The sequence below is a fragment of the Triturus cristatus genome, chromosome 12 (assembly GCF_964204655.1).
Source record: "Triturus cristatus chromosome 12, aTriCri1.1, whole genome shotgun sequence".
In the NCBI taxonomy this organism is placed as follows: Eukaryota; Metazoa; Chordata; class Amphibia; order Caudata; family Salamandridae; genus Triturus; species Triturus cristatus.
This window is the reverse complement of record NC_140595.1, coordinates 119,280,068-119,300,494: the sequence shown is the minus strand read 5'-3', so window position 1 is coordinate 119,300,494 and position 20,427 is coordinate 119,280,068. Positions and strand designations below refer to the sequence as shown.

At 46.3% G+C, this 20,427-nt stretch overlaps 1 protein-coding gene across 1 annotated transcript; it reads right to left on the bottom strand.

The window, feature by feature from the left end:
- Window positions 1-1,956: 1,956 nt before the first annotated feature.
- LOC146772822 (protein S100-P-like) lies at window positions 1,957-18,689 on the bottom strand. The gene is made up of 3 exons (XM_085639408.1): window positions 18,563-18,689; window positions 3,735-3,884; window positions 1,957-2,132 (listed from the first exon to the last, which is right to left on the bottom strand). Exons 2-3 carry the CDS (start codon window positions 3,864-3,866, stop codon window positions 1,995-1,997), a joined length of 270 nt encoding a protein of 89 aa, XP_085495534.1. The 5' UTR covers window positions 3,867-3,884; window positions 18,563-18,689; the 3' UTR covers window positions 1,957-1,994.
- Between the last annotated feature and the right edge of the window lie 1,738 nt (window positions 18,690-20,427).

The window sequence follows — 20,427 nt, the reverse complement described above, 5'->3', positions numbered from 1 at the left end:
GGTGATGATATCACCAAAGGGGGGATTGCTGGAGCAGGGTTTTCTGTTGAAAATTTATCGGGTTTTAAGCTCCAGTTTTGTCTATAAGTCGAGACTAAAATTATTAACCTATAATCGATAATTATTGGTTTTGTGCGAAAACTTTGAATAACCAACATAACTAACAGGAGAAACTACACGTGGGAATGCATATATGTTGCTTAATAATAATGTGCAGGTTTAATTAAATGAATGTTGCTAAGTGCTGTTTGTTTTAAAGCACAAAACGCTTTTGAAATAACGTGTACTAATGCTTTATTGTGTTGCAAAAGGCTAGATAATTACATACACATAAGGGTATTAGTGGGGTTAACACTGTTTTATCATTATGCTGTGGTAACGTTGTTTTTGTCTCTTTTAATTAAGATGGTCCGTTTTGGCCTAGAAAAAGATGGCTGCCTTTTACAGCCTGCACTCGAGTGATCGAATTTTGATGAGAGGGCCTTGCTGAACATGGTCGAGAGTCACCTGACCATAGCCTTTGCCTGGGTTTTGAAAGTTTCCGTGATGACAGCGACTCTAGGCAGGCATCCAAATGTCCTTGGAGGGAAAGAAAGCCACAATGAACTTTGTGATTACAGCGGTGGCTTCGCTATGGTTCCGAGGAAATGCGTTCACGAAAGTAACTTTTGCAAAACTCGAGTTTCCTTCTTCCGTCTTTTTATTTTTGTGATTTTTCTGAGCGGAGGTTCTTACAAATGTTGCGATGCAACATCCTTTCCTGCTCGTTTCGCTTGGTGATTCAATGAACATTTAGAATTTTTTATGTTGCTTTATTTTGCAATTTTTATTATAAATAATGTTAGACTAGGGAGGGTCTAAGGCCACTTCTTCCCAAACCCGCGTTGGTGAGGATCGATGCTGTGAGGACGGCGACTCGGGAGACTTTACTGAGAGACCTGTCCAGACCCATTTATGACATTTAGCTAGAATAGGTAACTATGAGAATAATGATTTTTGCTAATGTTTGACTTTCATTTGAACTAATTTTAGATAAAATATCATTTATGAATTACAGTGTTGGTGGTTATTTCTTGTCGATTATTGAGTACTCTAATGTGATTATTGGTGTTTAAATCATGACTCAGGACAGTAACAAACTGGTCGCATCGGCCTTACTGTAGATACAGGGTGTTTCAGGAGTTTCTCTCATGTTCAGTGCTGATAGAGTAATCGAGCGTATGCTAGTGAAATGGGCCCAAGCGTATGATGAGTGTATGTGCGTGTATCTGTGAAATTACTCTATCCGTGGAAGTAGGGAGAATTTGTATGCCCTGATCTGCAGCAATAGCACTGGAGTTGAAGAAAGCTGGGAGTGCATAAAGATGGGAAGAAGAGAAAAGCAAGCAAGGGAATGCAAAATCACGGGTTGTGAGGAGTGCAGCAAGTTGAGCAAAAAAGGAACAGAAATACACATTGACAGAGAAGTAAGAGTGGTGAGGTACAATGGCTTAGAACAATGGACAGAGATCTCTATGACTACTTCATCTTGTCCGAGGACCACAACCTAAAGGGAATGGTAATGGGACAACATAACCTTCCCTGAAACGCCATGTGAATGATTGATAGCTCATCCAAGCAATGGCAAACCATTACAAATATATTAGAGCCAATGGCTGAACAGGTCAGGTTAGCCACCCCCTATGCAGCACTCCTTATATTCACTTTTTAAAGTATTGGTAACACAAGCTCTCCCATACATCTAAAGCTGCCTTTGGTGAGGCCCCAAACCAGCCGAGTACACCAGCAAATTCCTGGTTCCCAATTTCTTTTGCCTTGTGTTTCTGTAGTTTCCGCTCTCTCTCACTCTATGGAAACAAGAAACACTTCAGTATATCTCCCCTTAACTATTGACTACTTAGCAACCGCACTGAAAAAAACAGGCACTTTTTGAAGCAAGAAAATATAAACAAAAAGTGTGAAAAATATTTTTTATTCAACTGAGACCACCATTTTTAACTGGTTTCTTCTTCCATTACCATACTCAGAACAGCGAGAAACATGGCAAACTCCTTGAAGGGAACCTTGTTGTCACCATCCATGTCCATCATTTTCATCACTTCTCCCACCGCCTTCTCATCTTTCCCAGAGGCCTGCAGAAGAGGAGGGGTGGCAACAATCAGTAGGACGGTCTATAAAAGATAAGTACATTCCTTGCTTGCAGCAAGATCTACTCCCTCACTGTGAGTAAGGATTGGAAGGTGTGCTCCCCTCCCCCAGTCGTCTGTTTATCCAGAGCACAGAGAACTCCTGCCCCTGGAGACCGAGGTATTAGTTTTGCCCTGGCAGGCCAGACCCTAAGATGGGAGGAGCCATTAGCCTGGATGCTCAATCCCCATACCCTGGCAGATTCTGTTGACCCATTTTAGTCTCGGAATTGATTTACCCACTCTGCCTTCGAGGGGGCTGCTCTTTCGAGGCATCTAAAAATATCTCCATCAAGCAGTCCAACTTATGTCCTTCTAGATAGGGATCACGCCTAAAGCGCTGTCCTTGGGGTTGCTGCTGTCAGTCACCGGCAGCCTTAAAGGAGAACCTGCTCAGCTGAAACAGACAAGAGCACTGCACTGAGTGTATTACCGCTTCCAGAGTCCCTCACAAGAGAGAGTAAGAGCTTCAAAGACAATGTGAAGGTGGATTAATCCTGAACTATGGGCATTACCTGGGAAGCTTGCATTCATGCAAAAGAACCTGCTTTGTTAATAAAGGAGACCTTCCCTCTTTTAGACTCCCTGGTTCCTCATAACCACCATGAGCTTTCGCCTCACCCACGGGCACCAATAAAAAGTTCCAAGACATACCATAGAACCCACGCTGAATCTGCTGGGCCGTGGCGAGATCCAGCAACAAGCCTGTGCTGTGCCAATACAAAATCAGTGGTGGAAGTACATACCCCGCTCTAGATAGTCAAGACTAGACCATAATGTTGCTTTTTTGAACAGTCCGTTTTGTATGGCTAGTGCCCATATATCCTGCAGAAAGGAGTTCTCCTCTTTTAGGGCTGGCTCGGGAGTGAATGTCTTGGAATGGTATTTTAGCCGGGATCTTCTTCCCACTTTCCTCTTTCTGGGAATTCGCACATACACTCAGGGTGCCCGATTCACAAACGTAAACTGAGACAAAAGTCTAACTTTACGACTTTCGGTATTCACAAAGGGAATTTACGAGTAGTAAAGTGAGACTTATGTCTCAGTTTAACTTAAGTTTTGGTCTTAAGTCTAACTGAGACCAAAACTCAAGTTAAACTGAGACAAAAGTCTAACTTTACTACTCGTAAATGCCCTTTGTCAATACTAAAAGTCATAAAGTTAGACTTTCGTCTCAGTTTACCTTTGTGAATCAGGCCCTGGCTGTCTACAGCACATGTGGTTTCCAAGGGCACTTTTAATGGGGTATTTAGGACCTGGCCCTTGGGCTGCTCTTTAGGCCTTGTAAAAGAGCTAGACGTTGAATACTATTTCTAAAGGAGACCATGGTCATTTCTGTCCAGCTGTGATGCGAAACATCAGTACTATACTTAAACCACAAGGGATGTTGGCAGATGCCATTCATCTTTATGATGAAATTCGGGTTGAAGTAGTTCTACATGTTGAAATGGAGAGCAAAAAAGTACAGATTGGTTGTGCAAATCATATATATGAAAAGGGGAAATAAACTTCCTACGACAGCCAATCTTCATTCCAGAATGTACTCACAGATAAAGTTGGGAACTCAGTCTTCACAAGAAGTTGCAGCTCTTGCTGGCTGAGTTCGCCACTCTTGCCATCTCCTCCAGAGTATTTTTTGAAGGTCTGGAGCATGGTCCCACAGAGCTGTTCCAGAGTCATTATAACTGGTGCTTCGACCTGTAAAGAAAGTAATACCGCAGTCAGTGTTTAGGATTTAAAATGGCAAAGGGAGTGTTTATCAAGCAGTAATGACCCACTGACTATTAAGGGAGAACTACCTACAGTCCCCTCTCACCCTCTGGTCCAGCCCAACATATAACTCTATAACTCCTCTCGATGACTGGTGTGCTCCAAATAGGCCTCGCCTGGGCAAAATTGTAATTACTTCGGTGAAATGGCCATATTGCGTGTTACGTGAAATTTCATTACGTTTTGCTGGAAGGAGACTGGTTTGCAAAAAAAATATACTAGCAGGGTTATCTACATGCCCAAGTTTCCTGTCGGGATCATACAAGACTTCTTCGTTTAAAAAGTCATACAAGAGACAGACAATCCTCTTTTTAGTTTAAACCCTTATTTTGCTAATTTTGCTAATGGAAATTATAGCCAAAAAGAAAATTATGCAGTTTCGCTTTCCTAGTGTAAAGGACAGCTTCTGCCTACGTCTATCTGTCAGTGTCAAGCACAGTTCTTTTATTTTGATTTCTCTATGATTTGTTTCTTCTTTGGGCTTCTCCGAAGCAGTAGCGGCCCGTCCATTAGGGCAGAGGGGCCCACCCACCTACCTTTTTATTGCAGATATGAAGAGTGTCTGTCCGTCTGAGCAAAGGTCAGTCTAACAGACATTTTTCATGTAAGGTCAGGCATCCAGGCACTGTACATGTGGTAAATGCCCAGGCACCTGGCTGCCTGAGCTGGACTTTTCTGGGCCAAACATTTCACAGCCCTGTGGGCGCGACCTCCTCAGTGTCATTAAGGATTTGGGGGGCCCTGGGCAAGGCATTTTTTTGGGGGCGGCCCCTTTAGGCACAAAAGCAATTGAAATATATCTTTTCTCGAACCCCAAAAGCCCTTAAGATTACACGGGGTAGAGAGACAGAGTCAAAGTTAGCGATAGGCAGAGAGATAGGTTTAGGCAGAGAAATAGATTAGACAGATGTCAAAGGGGAAACATCGTTTACATCGCATTCAGTACACCGCGATGCTGTTACATCGCGGTCGTTACAACGAACGCGATGTAACCACGCGATGCCATTACAACGCAAGTCTTTACATCGACTTGCGCTAGATGGCGTGCTAACATTACAAATAGTGTAGTTTACTATCCCAACACCTTCCCTACTGTTAAGTGGACTGGAGTTGGAATAGTAAATTACGCTTTTCTAATGTTAGCACGCCATCTAGCGCAAGTCGATGTAAAGACTTGCGTTGTAATGGCATAGCGTAGTAACATCGCAGTCGTTGTAACGACCGCGATGTAACTGCACGTGTTGTAATGACATGCGTTGTTACGTCATACATCCTGTCAAAGAGGGAAAAATTACTTTTACAGGGGACCCTTTGGAGGATGGGAGCCCCCAGCAATTGCCCATTATACTCGTACCTTAAAGTCTCTGGACCTCCTCAGACCAGCAAAGAGCTTGGAGGTTCTCGCCCTCATGACGAGGGAGTGCATCACAGATATACACTGACCTGGGTGGTCTAGTTTTCAGCCCTGAAGTGCCCAGTGCCGATTGTCCATCAGTGACACCTCGTCACAAAACTGGGTGGGGTGAGCAGTCTTGCTGACCCCATCCCATACTGTGACGAGTACGGGATTGCTGCTTTGTCTCATTGAGTGACCAATAGAATGCGGTCCTAATACTTCAGGCCCCACCAAGCGTTCCCTCTCACCACCTGAGATCATTGCTCCAAGCCCTTTCTAACGTTTGGTGCATACGTATATTTGTGTGTGTGTACGTACTGTGAATGGGGGGGTGTGTGTGTATGTGCTTGTGACTGGTGGATGTATGTGTGTGCAGTTGTGAACTTGTGAATGGAGGAGTATGAGTGAGTGTGCATGTAGGTGGGTGAGTTTGAGTATGTGTGTGCATGTGCGGCCCATCCACCCCACTGCTTAAATTACCGGCCACTGAGCCAATATATAACATGCCCATGACACAAAACACAAGAGGGCATTTCAATAAAAATTTCATATGCAAACACGATCTTGCCCCCACAATCTGTAGTTCCATTTCATCTCCCTCCTCCTAGATTTACTGTCTTTGTGTGATCTTGTTTTCTCCATTGTTAAGTCTGAGTCTGAGTGGATCACATTTCTGCTGGTCGACACAGCCCAGTCTCCTAAAGCACCTACTGCAGATCAGAGGTCAGTACACCAGATACAATGTCTCCAAGTTGAGTTTCTTCAAGGTGGACCAGATGAGTAACATTTGGTTTAGCAACATCAACTGGAACAGGGATGCTTCAGAAGAAGTTTTGGAAGAGACTTATGCAATCAAGCTCTTGCCTTGGGAGTGTTGTGTTGTTAATTTTGTATTCCAAGTTCTTTCATGGAATAGAGAGCACAGTGTTGCTTAAACCTTAGAGTTAGAGACTGGAGATAGCTGTGAGCTGCTGGTGGTTGGTTATCCTGGAGACAGTTGTCCTCTGCTCTTGGGGCTGCCGTAAAGTCAAATTTCAAACTAATGTGAATCAGTGTGGATTCTTCAGGGTCCTTTAACCCTGATGAAGGTAACATGGTTATAGTCGTGAGCGGTCCATTATAGAGGTGGCTGTTCCTGCCTTGTTCATTTCTTTTGATGTCTTCAATAACCAGGATCGACATTGATGGGTGTACCCGAAACAAATAAATAAAATACTGAGCAACTAGTTATGAAGTCGTCCCCTGTTCAAAGTCCTTAAGTTCATATGATAGCGACAGGGCGCAGATACGCAGTCGAATAGAAGCAGCCCCTCCCTCATTTTTAAGAGAGGACAGAGATCCCCCAGCTGGTGGGTGCAGTGTGTAATTGCAACAACCTGTGGGGAATGCCTTGAGGCCATGAAGCCTCTGAGCCCTCTTTCTATGGGTTGTCTTAGGGGGGCACACTAACTGGGTGCCACATCCTGTGTGGTGCACTTCCAGAAGGCTTGTTTGCCATTGCCCCAACATCCGTAATACGGCATTAAAGTAGGGCACCTTGCACCAGTCCAAACAACCCTTATGGTGATTTAAGAGGTCAAAGATAACCTTAGGAAGCTATCCAAGTGGTAGCTGTGGAGAGCATTTAAACAACAGAGACCTGGCTTTTAAAGTGGCGACATTGAATTTTTACAAACGAAAGGTGTTTAGGGGTATCTACCTCCACCTAACAGCTGATCATTTTTTCAGTCTAAGCCAATCCTTTAAAAGCCAGGTCTCCGTTGTTTAAATGATTGAAGAGTGGAGGGTGATCTGGCTTTAGTTTTTCCCTCTATAGCTCCTTTTTGTAACGAAGCTGTGGAGAGCAACCTTCAGGCTTAGTCGTGAAGGAATGTTAAGCAGCTTGTCTTACCAGAATGCAACCTTATAGTATTGGTTAAATGAAAGGAGAACCACACAGTAGTTATAAAAATATGTATTTATTAATATAACACTCTCTAGTATCACTCAGTATCTCCTACACGGAGATAATCACAAAGCACACAATACTTAAGCACAAAAATGATAGTAAATATCACTAATACACAGTAGGCCCAAGGGGGAACCAGACCATATACTAAAATAGTGGTATAAGAACCACGACTCGAGGAAAGACAGTGTTGAGAGGACATAGAATCGCTGGGACCCCTAGGGACCACCCAAGGTGAGTAAGCAGGGACCCCATGGAGGACGGGTACAGTGTGGGAACACGACCGCGTGCTCTGTACAATTCTATGGGAAAGCCGCGGTTGAAGTTTTAGAGTTTAAGGACCCATCCCGGTGGACTTCGAAGAAACCCCATGGAAGACAGAAGGTTGGAGAGCCACCCCACCCGTGGATACCGAGTTACCAAGTTACCTGTCCGAGGGAAGCCGGGTGCATAGGTCTGAAGTGGCGTTGGAAACCTATGTCGAACTCAATGGAGGACTTCGAAGAAGAAAAGTGTCCATTGGAATCCAAAGGTGGATTCTTGTCTAGAAGAACCTGAAAGCAGAGGGGACAGAGTCTGGGTCACTCAGGAGTGACCAGGGGCTCAATAGACGAATGCCCACTGATGTTGGGTGCTTTAGGTGTATTGATAGAGTTCTTGACTCTGCAGCTACGGGGACCAAGAGATGTCGAGGACAACCAGGAGCCGGATACAAGAAGTCCCACAAAGGATGTTGAGTACTGAGGGGTCAGTGTCCGGCAGGAGCATCAATAAGCCTTGGACACAGCAACCCACGCAGAAGGTCAAGGATGGATACGGTTCGGACCAGCAAGGTCCAGGAGACTCACCAAAGCAAGGGGAGTCAGGGCAGGTCTGGAGCAACCAGGGTTGCCCAAGAAAAGCAGAGTTGACCCTCAAGTGGACTCACAGGCAGGAGGCACAGGAGTTGTGAGAGGACCTCGAGCGATTTCGACAAACACCAGCCCTTGGAGCACTCGGTGCGAGGAGGCCAGAGTTCTTGGTAGGAAATGGTGCCAGAGGTTGGGGCTACTCGGAGCCCAATGCACTTGTTCGAGAAACACCAACAAGCATATGGACTTGCAAATGTACGCAGTGCACAGGAGTTTGGGTATTGCAGCCCCCACAAGGGTTTCTGACCTCAAACTTGGTGAGAGAGCAGCTCAGACCTCAAGTAACGTGTTGCTGAAACCCGAGCCTGTGTTGCTGAAGCGTTTGGAGTCCATAGGAGCTCAGGGGCAGCAGACCAGACAGCAGTGTTGTGGTGCCTGCAGATGTAGGGGAGAAACTCCTTCAATCCAATGGCGATATCTTCGGTTGTCTTTGATACTCCACAGGTTCTGCATGGATCCTGTATGGTGGGTGGGCACAGAGGAAGCAGCAGACTGAGTGGGAGATGAGGTCGGGCCCAAACGAAGTCCAGCAAAGTCCAGAATGTCCAGACGGTCGAAGTTCAGTGGTTTCTGGTTCAGAATCTTGTCCACGTCGAATCTAGGGTCCTACAACCAGGCAAGCCCTTTTGTTCCCATGGAAGGGGGTTGCCAAGATTCAGGGGACCCTCCCAGGGAAGGGTCTGGATAGTGAGGAGGTTACTCCCATGTCCCTTGTCCAGTTTCACACCAGAGCGCGAGCCAACGGCTCCCAGGACTGGTTTGAACTGGACTTTGCACAGGAACACCAAATGTGCCACTCATGCAGACTTTCGGTCACTGGCAAGCGCACCCACCCTACCCTAATACACTAAATCCTGTCTGGGAGGTGGTCACACCTCCCTGTGACAGGATGCCTATTGTTCTGCCTTCCCCTGCTTGAGCTTGGCTCAGCAGCAGGAGGGCAGAAATGTGTCTCTGGTCGGCAGCAACCATTTTGTGCTGTCCGGGACTAGAAGGCTGGTACCGGGAACACCAGGGACCCCATGAAATTCGCTTCTGAGGGGTGGAATCATACCTCCCACACTGGTTACCTATGTGGGGGGTATAATTCCAACATGTTTGACATCAAACACGATAGGGTTAGTTTCAGCCGTTTTAGAGTTGGTCATCGCGCGGTCGCATAATGCCACTCTATATATCGTAAATGGCTGCCTCATTGACAACCTGGGAGAATGGACTCCGTAGGCTGCAGGGGTGTCCTGCTCATGCAGTGACACCCTCTCACTTAGAACCAAGCACCCTGCCCTCAGGATTGTAAAGGCCTGCTAGAGGGGTGACCTATAGGTTTTAAGTGCAGTGACCCTTAGAGATAGTAAACCTGTATCTTAAGTAAGTGGTGCATGCACCAACTTACACAGGCTGGAATGGCAGGCCTGTAGGTTCCATTTTGCATGGCCTCTCATGGGTGGCATAATACATGCTTCAGTCATGGGAGCTCTCTGGGGTACCTATGTGTAGGAAGTAGGGGTGGGCGGAATTTGCGGAATTAACCTTCGCAAATTATCGCGAGAATGTTTAAAATTATCGCAAACAAGCAGAAATATCGCGAAGATGCGGAAGTTTTTTTCCGGCATGTTCGCGAGATTTTCTGCATGGTTGCGGGTCGCCAACTTACCCATGTGGTTGCTTGCGGGCGCGGCCATCTTGTTTTGAGTTGTTCTCGCGGTGCATGATCGCGAGAAGAAAGACGTGATCGCGCGACGCATGACGTCACTGCGGGCGCGAACTGTCGCGAGACAGCGCAAATGGCTAAAAACAATACAACATCTCATGGAGAACGCGACCGGATCAAGAAAACTTGTCGGCGAACGCAGGGATTCAGGTAAGGCGATCGCGCGCGCGCGAGAATGTATCATTTTACAGCGCGAGCAAGAAACAAATTATCGCCAAGCTGCGGAAACCGGAATTTTTGACATTTTCGCGCTCTCCGCGGAACGCAAAAATGTCAAATTATCGCAATTTCCGCGAACGGAACGAAATTTTTGCCCAGGCCTAGTAGGAAGCTGGCTCTGTATATACTATACCAAAGTGTGGTATAGTGTGCACAGAGTCTAGTGGAACCATAAAGGAAGGCAGAGGTAAAGTTAGATAGCACCTCACTCTCTATTTGTGGTAGTGTGGTCAAGCAGTAAGGTAGTATCAGAGGACAGTGTTAAGCATTTGTTGTACATACTCAGTCAGCAAATGGATTCACACACTCAAAGACTGAACTTCAGACCAATTGTTTTTGTAAGAAAATATTCTTTTAGTTATTTTATTTTCTAGAACCAAGCAAGCCTGGCACAGGTAAGCAATAAATGCTTTACAGTAGTAATGCAGTTTGTAAACGGTTTGAATTGAAGTTGTATATGCACTTTGTTTTGACTTACAGTATGGTTTCAGAGAAATGCAATACTTTGTAAAAACAGGACATAGGCTTGAATGGGCTTTTCAGTAAAATTAAAGGTAAGTTACTTTTGAGATTACTTTTCTTACTCAGAGTAGTATACCTGGATACTACTCTGTGACATTTCCTGTAAACAGGTAAGTAAAATCGTTTCTGTTAGTTAGTGCAATTTTAAAGAATTTCTTAAGGTTTTCAAACTCCACACTTTCAAACTTTTCCAAGAAAAACAGTCAATGTTATCCTATGGAGGAAAATAGTGTTATCGGTTTTGAGGTAAGTATTTGGTAGTGGGAGTTGAGGTTCTGGGGGTAGACTCAGGGGTCCCCCAGGGTCAAGGATGCACTCTAGTTACACCCTCAGCGGAACTAGGGCGGCCGGGTGCAGAGTGCTGAGGCCCATGTAATCCAATGGGGAATAGGAGGCCTCCGGGTGGTGGCTGCTGACGAGCAGGCCACTTGGCTGTGGGAGCAAAGCTCCTGGACTTTAGGTCAGGGCAAATTGGGAAACAAAGTAGCACCAAAGGTGCACCCTCAGTGGCACTAGGGTGGCCGGGTGCAGGGTGCTGTTTTGACATCGGGCCCCCTGTTTGTTTCAATGGGGTACCTCCGGTTTGCAAAGGCACTACAGGCTTGGAGACGAAGGTCTTCTGGGTGCGACCACCACTTCGAGAGGTAAGTTGGGAAGTTAGGGGTTGGTTAGGCACTGTCGGTTTGAGCACCCAAGGACATGGGGCGTCGGGTTCAGGGGTGCCTTTTGGGGTCAGATCTTCTTACCAGGTCCTGGTCGCAGTTGGGGGGACCTTTGGGATTTAGACTGCAGGTGTCATCTGGATGTTTGGGGAAGGTTAGGGTTCACCGGATCTCGGGTTAGGATCGCCGGGGTGACCTCCTCGTGGTGTTTCCCACTCGGGCTCGGGCGGTGGACGGCAGGTGCAGAGTGGGGCGGATTCTCAGTGTCCGGTCGGAGCCAGAGGTTGCAGATGAACAAGTCCAATGTTCACAGGAGACAAAGTCTTTGTGCTTGAAGGCAGGCAGGTCCTCCGGGGCTTTCGAGGTTGCTGGCTGCAGGACACACCGGGATTTCGCAGGAGCAGGTTCGAGGGGGAGACAGGCCGGTGGGGCTGGGGCCAAGTCAGTGGGCATCTTCCTATTGTTAGCTGCTGCACGGCTGTTCGGTCCTTCTTCTTCTTGTAGTTTCTTCTTGTCTGAGGAAGCAAGGTCCAGGGGTGCCCCTAAATACTAGATTTAGGGGCGTTACAGGTAGGTAAAAGGTAGGGACCAATCGGTCCCTTCCCTGGGGTGGGTCCACCCCCTATTATGCCACCCTCCAGTGGGAGGGGGGCATGAGCCTGTCCCTGGTTGGCTGAGTCCCCCCATCTTCAAGATGGCGTGGACTGAGAGTTGTGATTCACCTCGCCTCCCCCACCTGAGGGCTGGAGTTGGCAGCGGTGGGCACACCTCTCTTCCTCACTTGTTTTTCCCGCCGGTTCTCCCGCCCAAAGTGGGGGTCGGAACCAGTGGGGACCAGTTGCTGAGAGCAGCAAGTGGCCTGGGGAAGCTCACAAAGGCGTCAAGCCTTTGAAGCTTCCCCTTTGTGAATCCTGCCCATCCTGGGGGAGGAGGCTTGGCACCTCGTACCAGGATGTGCATTGTTTCAGGCCCCCAAGAGCAGCAGGCTCTCAACCCAGGGGTCCAGATACATGTCTGGTGTTAGCAGCAGGCGAGCTGCCACTCAGCCTGGACACTAGTGTTAGGTTAGTTTTCAGGATGCATCTCTAAGATGCCCTCTGTCAGGGGCATAACACATGCCCTCGCAGCCCATGCGGTGCGGGGCCCCCAAGCTCCAGGGGGCCCGCTCAGCAGAGCACTTCGGCTGGAGAACTCCTGATAGAGTCCGGAGGGAGCCCCTTCACATACCTTGGAGGAGGCCCCCTTCAATTTTCATTTATGCCACTGCCCTCTGTGTGCATTTTTCATTAAATTCCACTGTGTGGCATGGCGACTCCTCTTCACTTTTTTTCTGCACCAAAACACGCAGCCTGGAAAGGCAGCGGGTGAGTGTAATGGTACAGGACTTCTAAGGATGGCACAATAAGTGCTGCTGTCCTTAGGGGCCTTCTCTGGTCACAGTGCCCTGGGTGCCTGTGGTACCATTTACCAGGGCTTAACCTGTAGCCAGAGATGCCAATTGGGTTTAGGCTTCAATGCAGTTTTAGGGAAAGAACATAGGCCCTGGGCACCTGATTAGCAGGAGCCCAGGGCACACTGAGTCAAAGTACATCTGCAGTTCAGCAAAAAGTGGGAGTAACTATGCAGAAATAGGGCACTTTCTCACACTATGTTCTGGGTACATGGGTACCATATACTAGGGACTGACAAGGGTACCCCAGTATCCAAACTGGAGTGTACCTAAGTACATGGCATAACAGTTTAAGCAGAAAGCAGATAGACTGGGGTCCTGATTAGCAGGATCCCAGTCACACTAGTCAAAAACAGTATTACATTCTGCAAAAAGTGGGGGTAACTATAAGAAGAAGATCCTACTTTCCTACACTTCCTAACTAATCATAAGAAGTATAATATACCCAAGAGCTTAAGTGTACATTTTACAATACCTACCTATTAGAGTATGGGGTGGGAACTCTATACACCACACTGCTTATTGGAGATGGGGTTAGCCAGTTTGGATTCCTTTTAAAATTTGGTGATCCCAAGTTCTTTAAAAAAATTAAATTGAAGATTCTATTGGGAATGGCAAGGACTTGGGCCCAGGTATTAAAATCTATTAAAATAGGGTACTATGGCTGCAGGACTCCCTTATGGGATCTGCCCGATAATCCGCCCTGGCTGGGAGATTCACTTGCAGTACCTATTAGAGAGGCAGGGATGGAGGTTTGGGGAGACTTATTTGTGGAGGGGGAATTGCTTTCCTGGGAGTGTTTGAGTAGGAAGATTGGCCCAGGCTTAGCTAGGCTAAAATACCTGCAGATGTCCAGCTGGTCTCGATCTTATACTGCACAGCCCTCTCGAAGAAGCAAGTTCCTATTAGGTGGTTATAGCACCCTTATAACGTTGTTGATTGATAAACCCCCTGCTAAGAAGGAGATTTCGTCTTGGTATAACCTGATCTTGGAGGAGATGGACGGGGCATTCTTGTTACCAGATGAGCTTTGGGGGCCAGATATAAGCAATACTAACTTGCAAGAGCTATGGAGAACATCATGTAGAATGATGTGGGATGTTGTGAAACCGGCGTGGCTGCACAGGAATCATCTTTATACTATTCACAGAGCCTACTACTCCCCCCTTCGACTTTCTAAATTTACTCAGGGGAATATGGTGGTGTGTGCTAGATGTGGACTCTTGGCAGCCTCGGACATCCACATGTTTTATGAGTGCCCTCGTTTGTCTCAGTTCTGGGAAGCCATTTGCAAGACCCTGTCGTCCTCAGTAAACTTCAACATAATATTAGATCCTCAGTTGGTGATTTTCGGAATCTTGGAGGGGGTTTCTACATTGGCAAAGAAGTTAGTCTTCTATGCTATACTACTTGCTAGAAGGGAGATATGTAGGAAGTGGAAGGATTCTTCACCCCCTTCTATCAATGAATGGTTTGCTTCTGCCCTGCAGGTCTCCAAGCTGGACTTGGCCAGAGTAGGGAATCCAGATAAACGATCTTTTTGGCGCCTCTTGAAATGGGATCATTGAGTGACTGGGGTTTTTTTTTTTTTTTCCCCAGGTCCAATGATTAAGCCATCTATCCCATTTTTGGGTCTAAGCAGTGCTTTGATACTTCTTTTAGTATTCTGGCTGAACTCCAGAATCTCCCTTAAGGTTACGATATGGAGATCGCAGGTATGTCAAGCCCTATCGCTGTGGGACGAGGTCCTCGCTCCATGCCTGTTCCTTCCAGTCGGTATGTACTGAGGCAGCATATCGCTTGTTAACCTATAGATCACACATATAAAACCTTGGTGGCATATGAGGACAAACATTTTTTTTTTTTAAATACCTACCTATGGCAAGTCACCAGAATTAGGTAGGGGTGTGCGAAAAATCACGAAATTTCCTTTTGAGTAATTACATGAAAATCGGAAAAAATTACATGCAATGCACATGCTGCATTTATAACTAAATTGTATTGCGAAATGCGTTTTTGCAACCTTTTTGGGTGCAAGAATGCATTATGGGTAAAAAACAAACGCAAAACACACAAGTGGCGTGAACAAGAGCTGCTCACGTTCTATTCATTCACAATGCCCCATGCTCCTGCAATAGGATTTTTACCTGAACAAACTCATAATTACAGGACTTGACATAGTTTCGGGAATGTTGCGCACCTGGTGTAATATGAAATCCTACAAATCACGTGCATTTATGCCTACGTAACAAAAATGTTGCCCAAGCATCGAGTTAAGTGAGAGTAGTGGAGCAGGAATGTTGATGTGGAATGATATCAAGAAGCCAGGCAGTAGACGAATTTCCCATGGGAGAGCCATTATTGTGGGAGATCCCAAATAAGCCAGCTAAAGGGGTAGTGGCTGCAACCATATTGGAGCACAGAGTTAGAAGGTTCTGCTGTACCCATGGCTTTAATAACTTACTTTGTTTCCAAAAGCCCCATCATGTCAGATGGAGGCATTGGACAGACCAGAGCCCTTTGAAGTCTTCATTGGTGGAATCCGCACCAAACTGGATGACGGCACCCTAACAAGTGATCCAGTTAAAGGGTAAAGTCGGCCTTAGGTTGGATTGCCCATCAACAGCAACTGATGATCTCTTCCGGAAGGACTAAAACAGACAGGTGTGAATCAGCCTCAGACCATAGTGCTTTCTGGACAGGTGTGTGCAATGTTTTTTTTTTTTTGGCATCTTCATGAAGGTCTTTGGAAAATGCGGCAAATGCTTCTTTACTCAACATCATGACTTCTGGGACAATTTATGTGGGATATCATCCCTTAATACTAACAAAATTGTTCTGCGTACGATCTCCTCCACAATGTTTTGGTGCCTAGGAAGACTCAGCAACTATACACGTGCAAAGAAACATTCTGTAACCCTTTTGTAACTTGGCAGAGCTTGATTTGAATGAAAAGGATCAGTTTAAGTGGCGAGAATTGACTATGAGGAGAAAAACTGCAATCAAATGTAAACTAAGATCTTCAAAGTGTGGAAAAAATGGGAAAACAACAAAAGTGGACCTCCCTGTAGTAAAACACCCTGCTGGGGATTCATTGAGAAGGTTCAGGCAAGAGGTTGGACTCTGCACTAGGCTGGATAACATCACCCTCTGAAGACAAGGCACATGCTGGGCCTAGTCTTGATAAACCAGGTCTGGTAATCCCAATGTCTGCCATCAGTCACGTCAGTAGTGCAGGGTATACATGGGAGAGGTGAAGAGTGAAGGATTTCTGGGCAGAGGAGTGCGGCAGGAGGCCATCTCTAAAGATGGAAGACAGCCAGCAAACACCCACAGGTAACAACTGTTGAGTCAACTCTGCAACAGTGGCACATTAATTAGACAAGTACAGGCCTTAAACATTAGTGCAAAACAGTACTTATGTACTGTGCACTAACCATGATAGTAATTGTTTGAGATTTTACTGGTAATTTAATGCCTTCTAGTGCAAGCTGCAAACACAATACAATAACAGGTGGTTGTGAGATTCGAATACATCTTTACTTATACACGAGGAACACCTTAATAGATGACCTCAAAATCACTTTAGTTGTATTTAACAAAAAACACATTTCAAACTTTCACAATTAGTGCGATGAAAAAGAAAGATTAACCACATTCAATTCAATGGCTATACAGTGAATAGTTTGTGAAAAGCCACGCGCAAAGTGTTGAAAAGATACAAAAACGAACAAGATTCAAACACAAAACTTATTTTTACATAAAGCTTTAGTGAGCCCATCCTTCCTGATCTACCAGCTTTAGTGAGCGCATCCTTCCACGCCCTACCAGCTTTAGTGAGCCCATCCTTTCACACGCAACTACCTTTAGTGAGCGCATCCTTCCCGCTCTACCAGCTTTAGTGAGCGCATCCTTCCACGCCCTACCAGCTTTAATGAGCCCATCCTTCCACACGCAACTACCTTTAGTGAGCCCTTCCCTCCACGCCCTACTAGCGTTAGTGAGCCCATCCTTCCACACCCTACCAGCTTTAGTGAGCCATCCTTCCACACCCTACCAGCTTTAGTGAGCCCATCCTTCCACGCCTTACAGCTTTATTGAGCCCATCCTTTCACACGCAACTACCTTTAGTGAGCGCATCCTTCCCGCTCTACCAGCTTTAGTGAGCGCATCCTTCCACGCCCTACCAGCTTTAATGAGCCCATCCTTTCACACGCAACTACCTTTAGTGAGCCCTTCCCTCCACGCCCTACCAGCTTTAGTGAGCCCATCCTTCCACGCCTTACAGCTTTATTGAGCCCATCCTTTCACACGCAACTACCTTTAGTGAGCCCATCCCTCCACGCCCTACCAGCTTTAGTGAGCCCATCCTCCCACACTCTACATTTAGTGAGCCCATCCTCCCACACTCTACATTTAGTGAGCCCATCCTTCCACTCCCCCACAGCTTTTGTAAGTTTAAGAATTCGCTTTACCATGCCTGCATTTACTCTTGAGCTCGCAAGGCACCCAAAAATGCTCCTTCCCCAAATATCTGACAGTGCTGGAATAGTAAATGATCGGGTTTTCAAATATTTTTGCATATTTCTGCACTACTCCAATTTTAAGGGAGGCGGACATAAGGGGAGCTTCCATGGTTAGGACACCGGCAGAAAACTTCTGCAGAACTCCGAGAGCGCACATTGAAATTAATGAAAAGCCAAGGACTAGAAAATAATGCTCGAGTACATACAGTCATCCGGTTGTCTCGCCTGTAAATGTATTGTTGACATTTTATGTTTCCAAAGAAGCCTCTTGCTTAGAACACAGCCCTGACCTCTCTACTCTTTGGGCAGCAATGACATTTCAATCCGCGGAGTGTTCTGAAAATCAACGTTATCATTAACGCACTGATGACGTCACCTGGTCAACCAGACTGTCGTCCCCCAGATCCGACCTCAAAAGCTCCAGTTATAAGTCGGGTGAGCGGTATTCCCAGGTAGTGTCCTGCTTCGCCCAATCATACCCGGCCTGGTGTTCCCGCTAAGGATTTCCCAGACGTGTGAACACCGGAACCGATGTTACCAGCTGGTGAATGTGGCCGGTAAATCACAGCGCACTCAGGCTTCAGGCAGCGCCTGGCTTTGGCGTCCAGGCGCTTTCCAGACCCTTTTCATGGCATCAGCGTAACCTTAAGGATTATGGAGCCCCGGGGAAAATATATTTTGGGTCCCCTGTACAGGACAGCTTTGAATTGCATTACCCATCACCTAGCCCACATGGTGCCAACAGTTTAAATATGTCTTGCCTGGGACCCAAAAATCTTTAAGATGACACTGCAGAGACAGAGTCAGCCAAAGAGGCAGAGAGGATTAGATACAAAAAAAAAATAGAAGAGACAGAGCCAAAGAGAGCGAGGTTCACTCTCACAGGAGACCCTTGCAAGGCGGGGAACATGAGCGAGTAACCATTTTGTCCCTGTCTTAAAACGTCTCCGCTTGCCATGAGAGCGGCACAGAATGCCCGCTCCTGCCGGCCCGCGGCGTCTGCGGTGCCCTCGCGCTCTTCCCGCCTTCACCACCGCTCGGAGTCGGTGAAACTGAAATTGGGGCTGTTGCACACGAATAGTAGTAAATACCGGCCCGAATCTCATTCCCTATTCCTGCAGCAAATACGCGTACAGGTCAGACTTTTGTGAATTCTGACCATAAACAACATTTCAATCCACACGGCGCCCCCCACACACCCAGCCTCCTTGTAATGGGCGCCCAGCCGAGAGTCCTCCTGACAACTGCGCATGAACCTTACCTCAACCACGAGCCGGAGGAAGAAGGCGCAGGCGGCTGGCACTGGAAGTGAGGTCGATTGCGATGTCGCAGGGCTTTTTAATGCCCTCCCAACCCCTCCTTTTTCCTTCAGGCAAAAGCTGTACCTGGTGTCTTGAAACAGAACATGTTTGAAGAAACAGGTTTTTTTTTTCAACATCTGTTTTTATTGGCATCTATAATAGACACTGAGGGTGTGGACAGTCCCAGAAAATAACATTGTTAATCAAAGCCTTACAATCTTCAGATGTCCAGGATGTGTACAAGCAATGGTGAGCAATAAAATATTCAATGTACAGTAAGCATACAGGCCGGAACATCTCTTTTGTGACGTTCCAGTGGCGCAATGTGCCACGGCATATTTATAAGGCCACGTAAAGCCACTTTGCGTGGCTTGTCATGGCCTTATAAATATGTGCCCATTTCACGGAGAAACGATGGATGTTGCTGGCTGTGGTTGTTCCCACGCAACACCCATGGAACCTGACACATTCCCAGATTTACGAGAAATCTGGGACTACGTCAGAGCTTAACGCCACAACAGAGATGGCGTTAGGGAGGCACAACGAGGAGAATTCTGTTAATTTCTCCTCGTGCTTTCCTTTTTCTATGTGTGCCGCAGAATGCAGCACACATAGAACAAGCATTTGCAATGCAACAGGTCTCGCATTTACGCGAGTTAGAGCTATTGACATTGCAAATGACGATGCCTTTTATTTTTGTTTTCGTTTTTAAAACATAACTAAAAGGTATTGTCATTTACAATGCCAATAGCTTAAACTCGTGTAAATGCGAGACCTATTGCATTGCCAATGCTTGGTTTTAAGGACAAAACGCACTAAAAAACGGGACACTTTTTTAACAATCAGCATTCTAGTAACATTTGTTTATTGAATGTCTGTGTACAAAGTGGCAGGTTTCTGCTGGAAACTGAATGTAACACAAGCCGCTGATTGCATTTTAAGTCTCGCTCAATTGAGGGTCGTTCCTGGGTGCAGTTCATGAGCCGGGAGTGCTGCGGCTCGGAAGCGCAAAAGTGCCTTGTCACGCCTTCTCCCTTTCTCTGATGGTGTTGCCGCAGCATTGCAACTTCTGTTCAACGGGCTCACTAAATATGTGTATGAATCACACGTGTAAAAAAATATATACATATGCCATCTGCGCTACACCAAACCTCTTTGGCGGGAGAGCTATTGTCCGCTGCAAGGGTAAGGCATTTGATGTGAGCTCTCCATGGGAATGGCCAGACGACCGTCCCGCGCCTCCCTGCAAGGACCCCCTTCCCTTCAGTGCTTGTGTAAACTGGAAGCACTTTATGTTTAGGAGTGAATGTCTCGGCCAATGCTCTCATAAAATTAACATTAAATATTATTTTCATTCATGGGACAATAATCAAAGTTCGGTAACTTTGCCTTTACTAGTACTTTCATTATGTTGGCTGACATCCATGTGTAGCCACATTTGCTTCTTTCTATGGAAGACTGTTAGAAGCTCCTTAACAAAGGAGTTTTATTGCCTCATTAATCAAACTGGTGTTTTGATCAGCGTTATCTAAAAGGAATGCAAACATTCCCCTGCTCTGTTCAGACAAGGAAGGCACAGAAACACTTTTATAACAGCAAGTGATTTCAAGCTATGCCAAAGCAGGAACTCGGGAGCAGCTCAGTGGGTTTATGTGAAAATTGTTGTATGGGAATGCTGAACGGAATCTGGGTACCAGTTCATCTGACCTTCTAAGGATGCGCTGTCTTTTCTTTAAACTGGTTTTGATCCTGTATGTCCCCAAACCCTTGTATTATCGACAGCTTTCCAAGTGTACTGAAGACAGGGAAATATATATTCATAATA

Excerpts from the sequence above, each read along its gene's own strand:
- LOC146772822 (XM_085639408.1), bottom strand. The coding sequence starts at position 3,866 with ATGACTCTGGAACAGCTCTGTGGGACCATGCTCCAGACCTTCAAAAAA. Across the intron at positions 2,133-3,734 it reads CTGAGTTCCCAACTTTATCT|GCCTCTGGGAAAGATGAGAA; the intron begins GTGAGTACATTC and ends CCTCTTCTGCAG.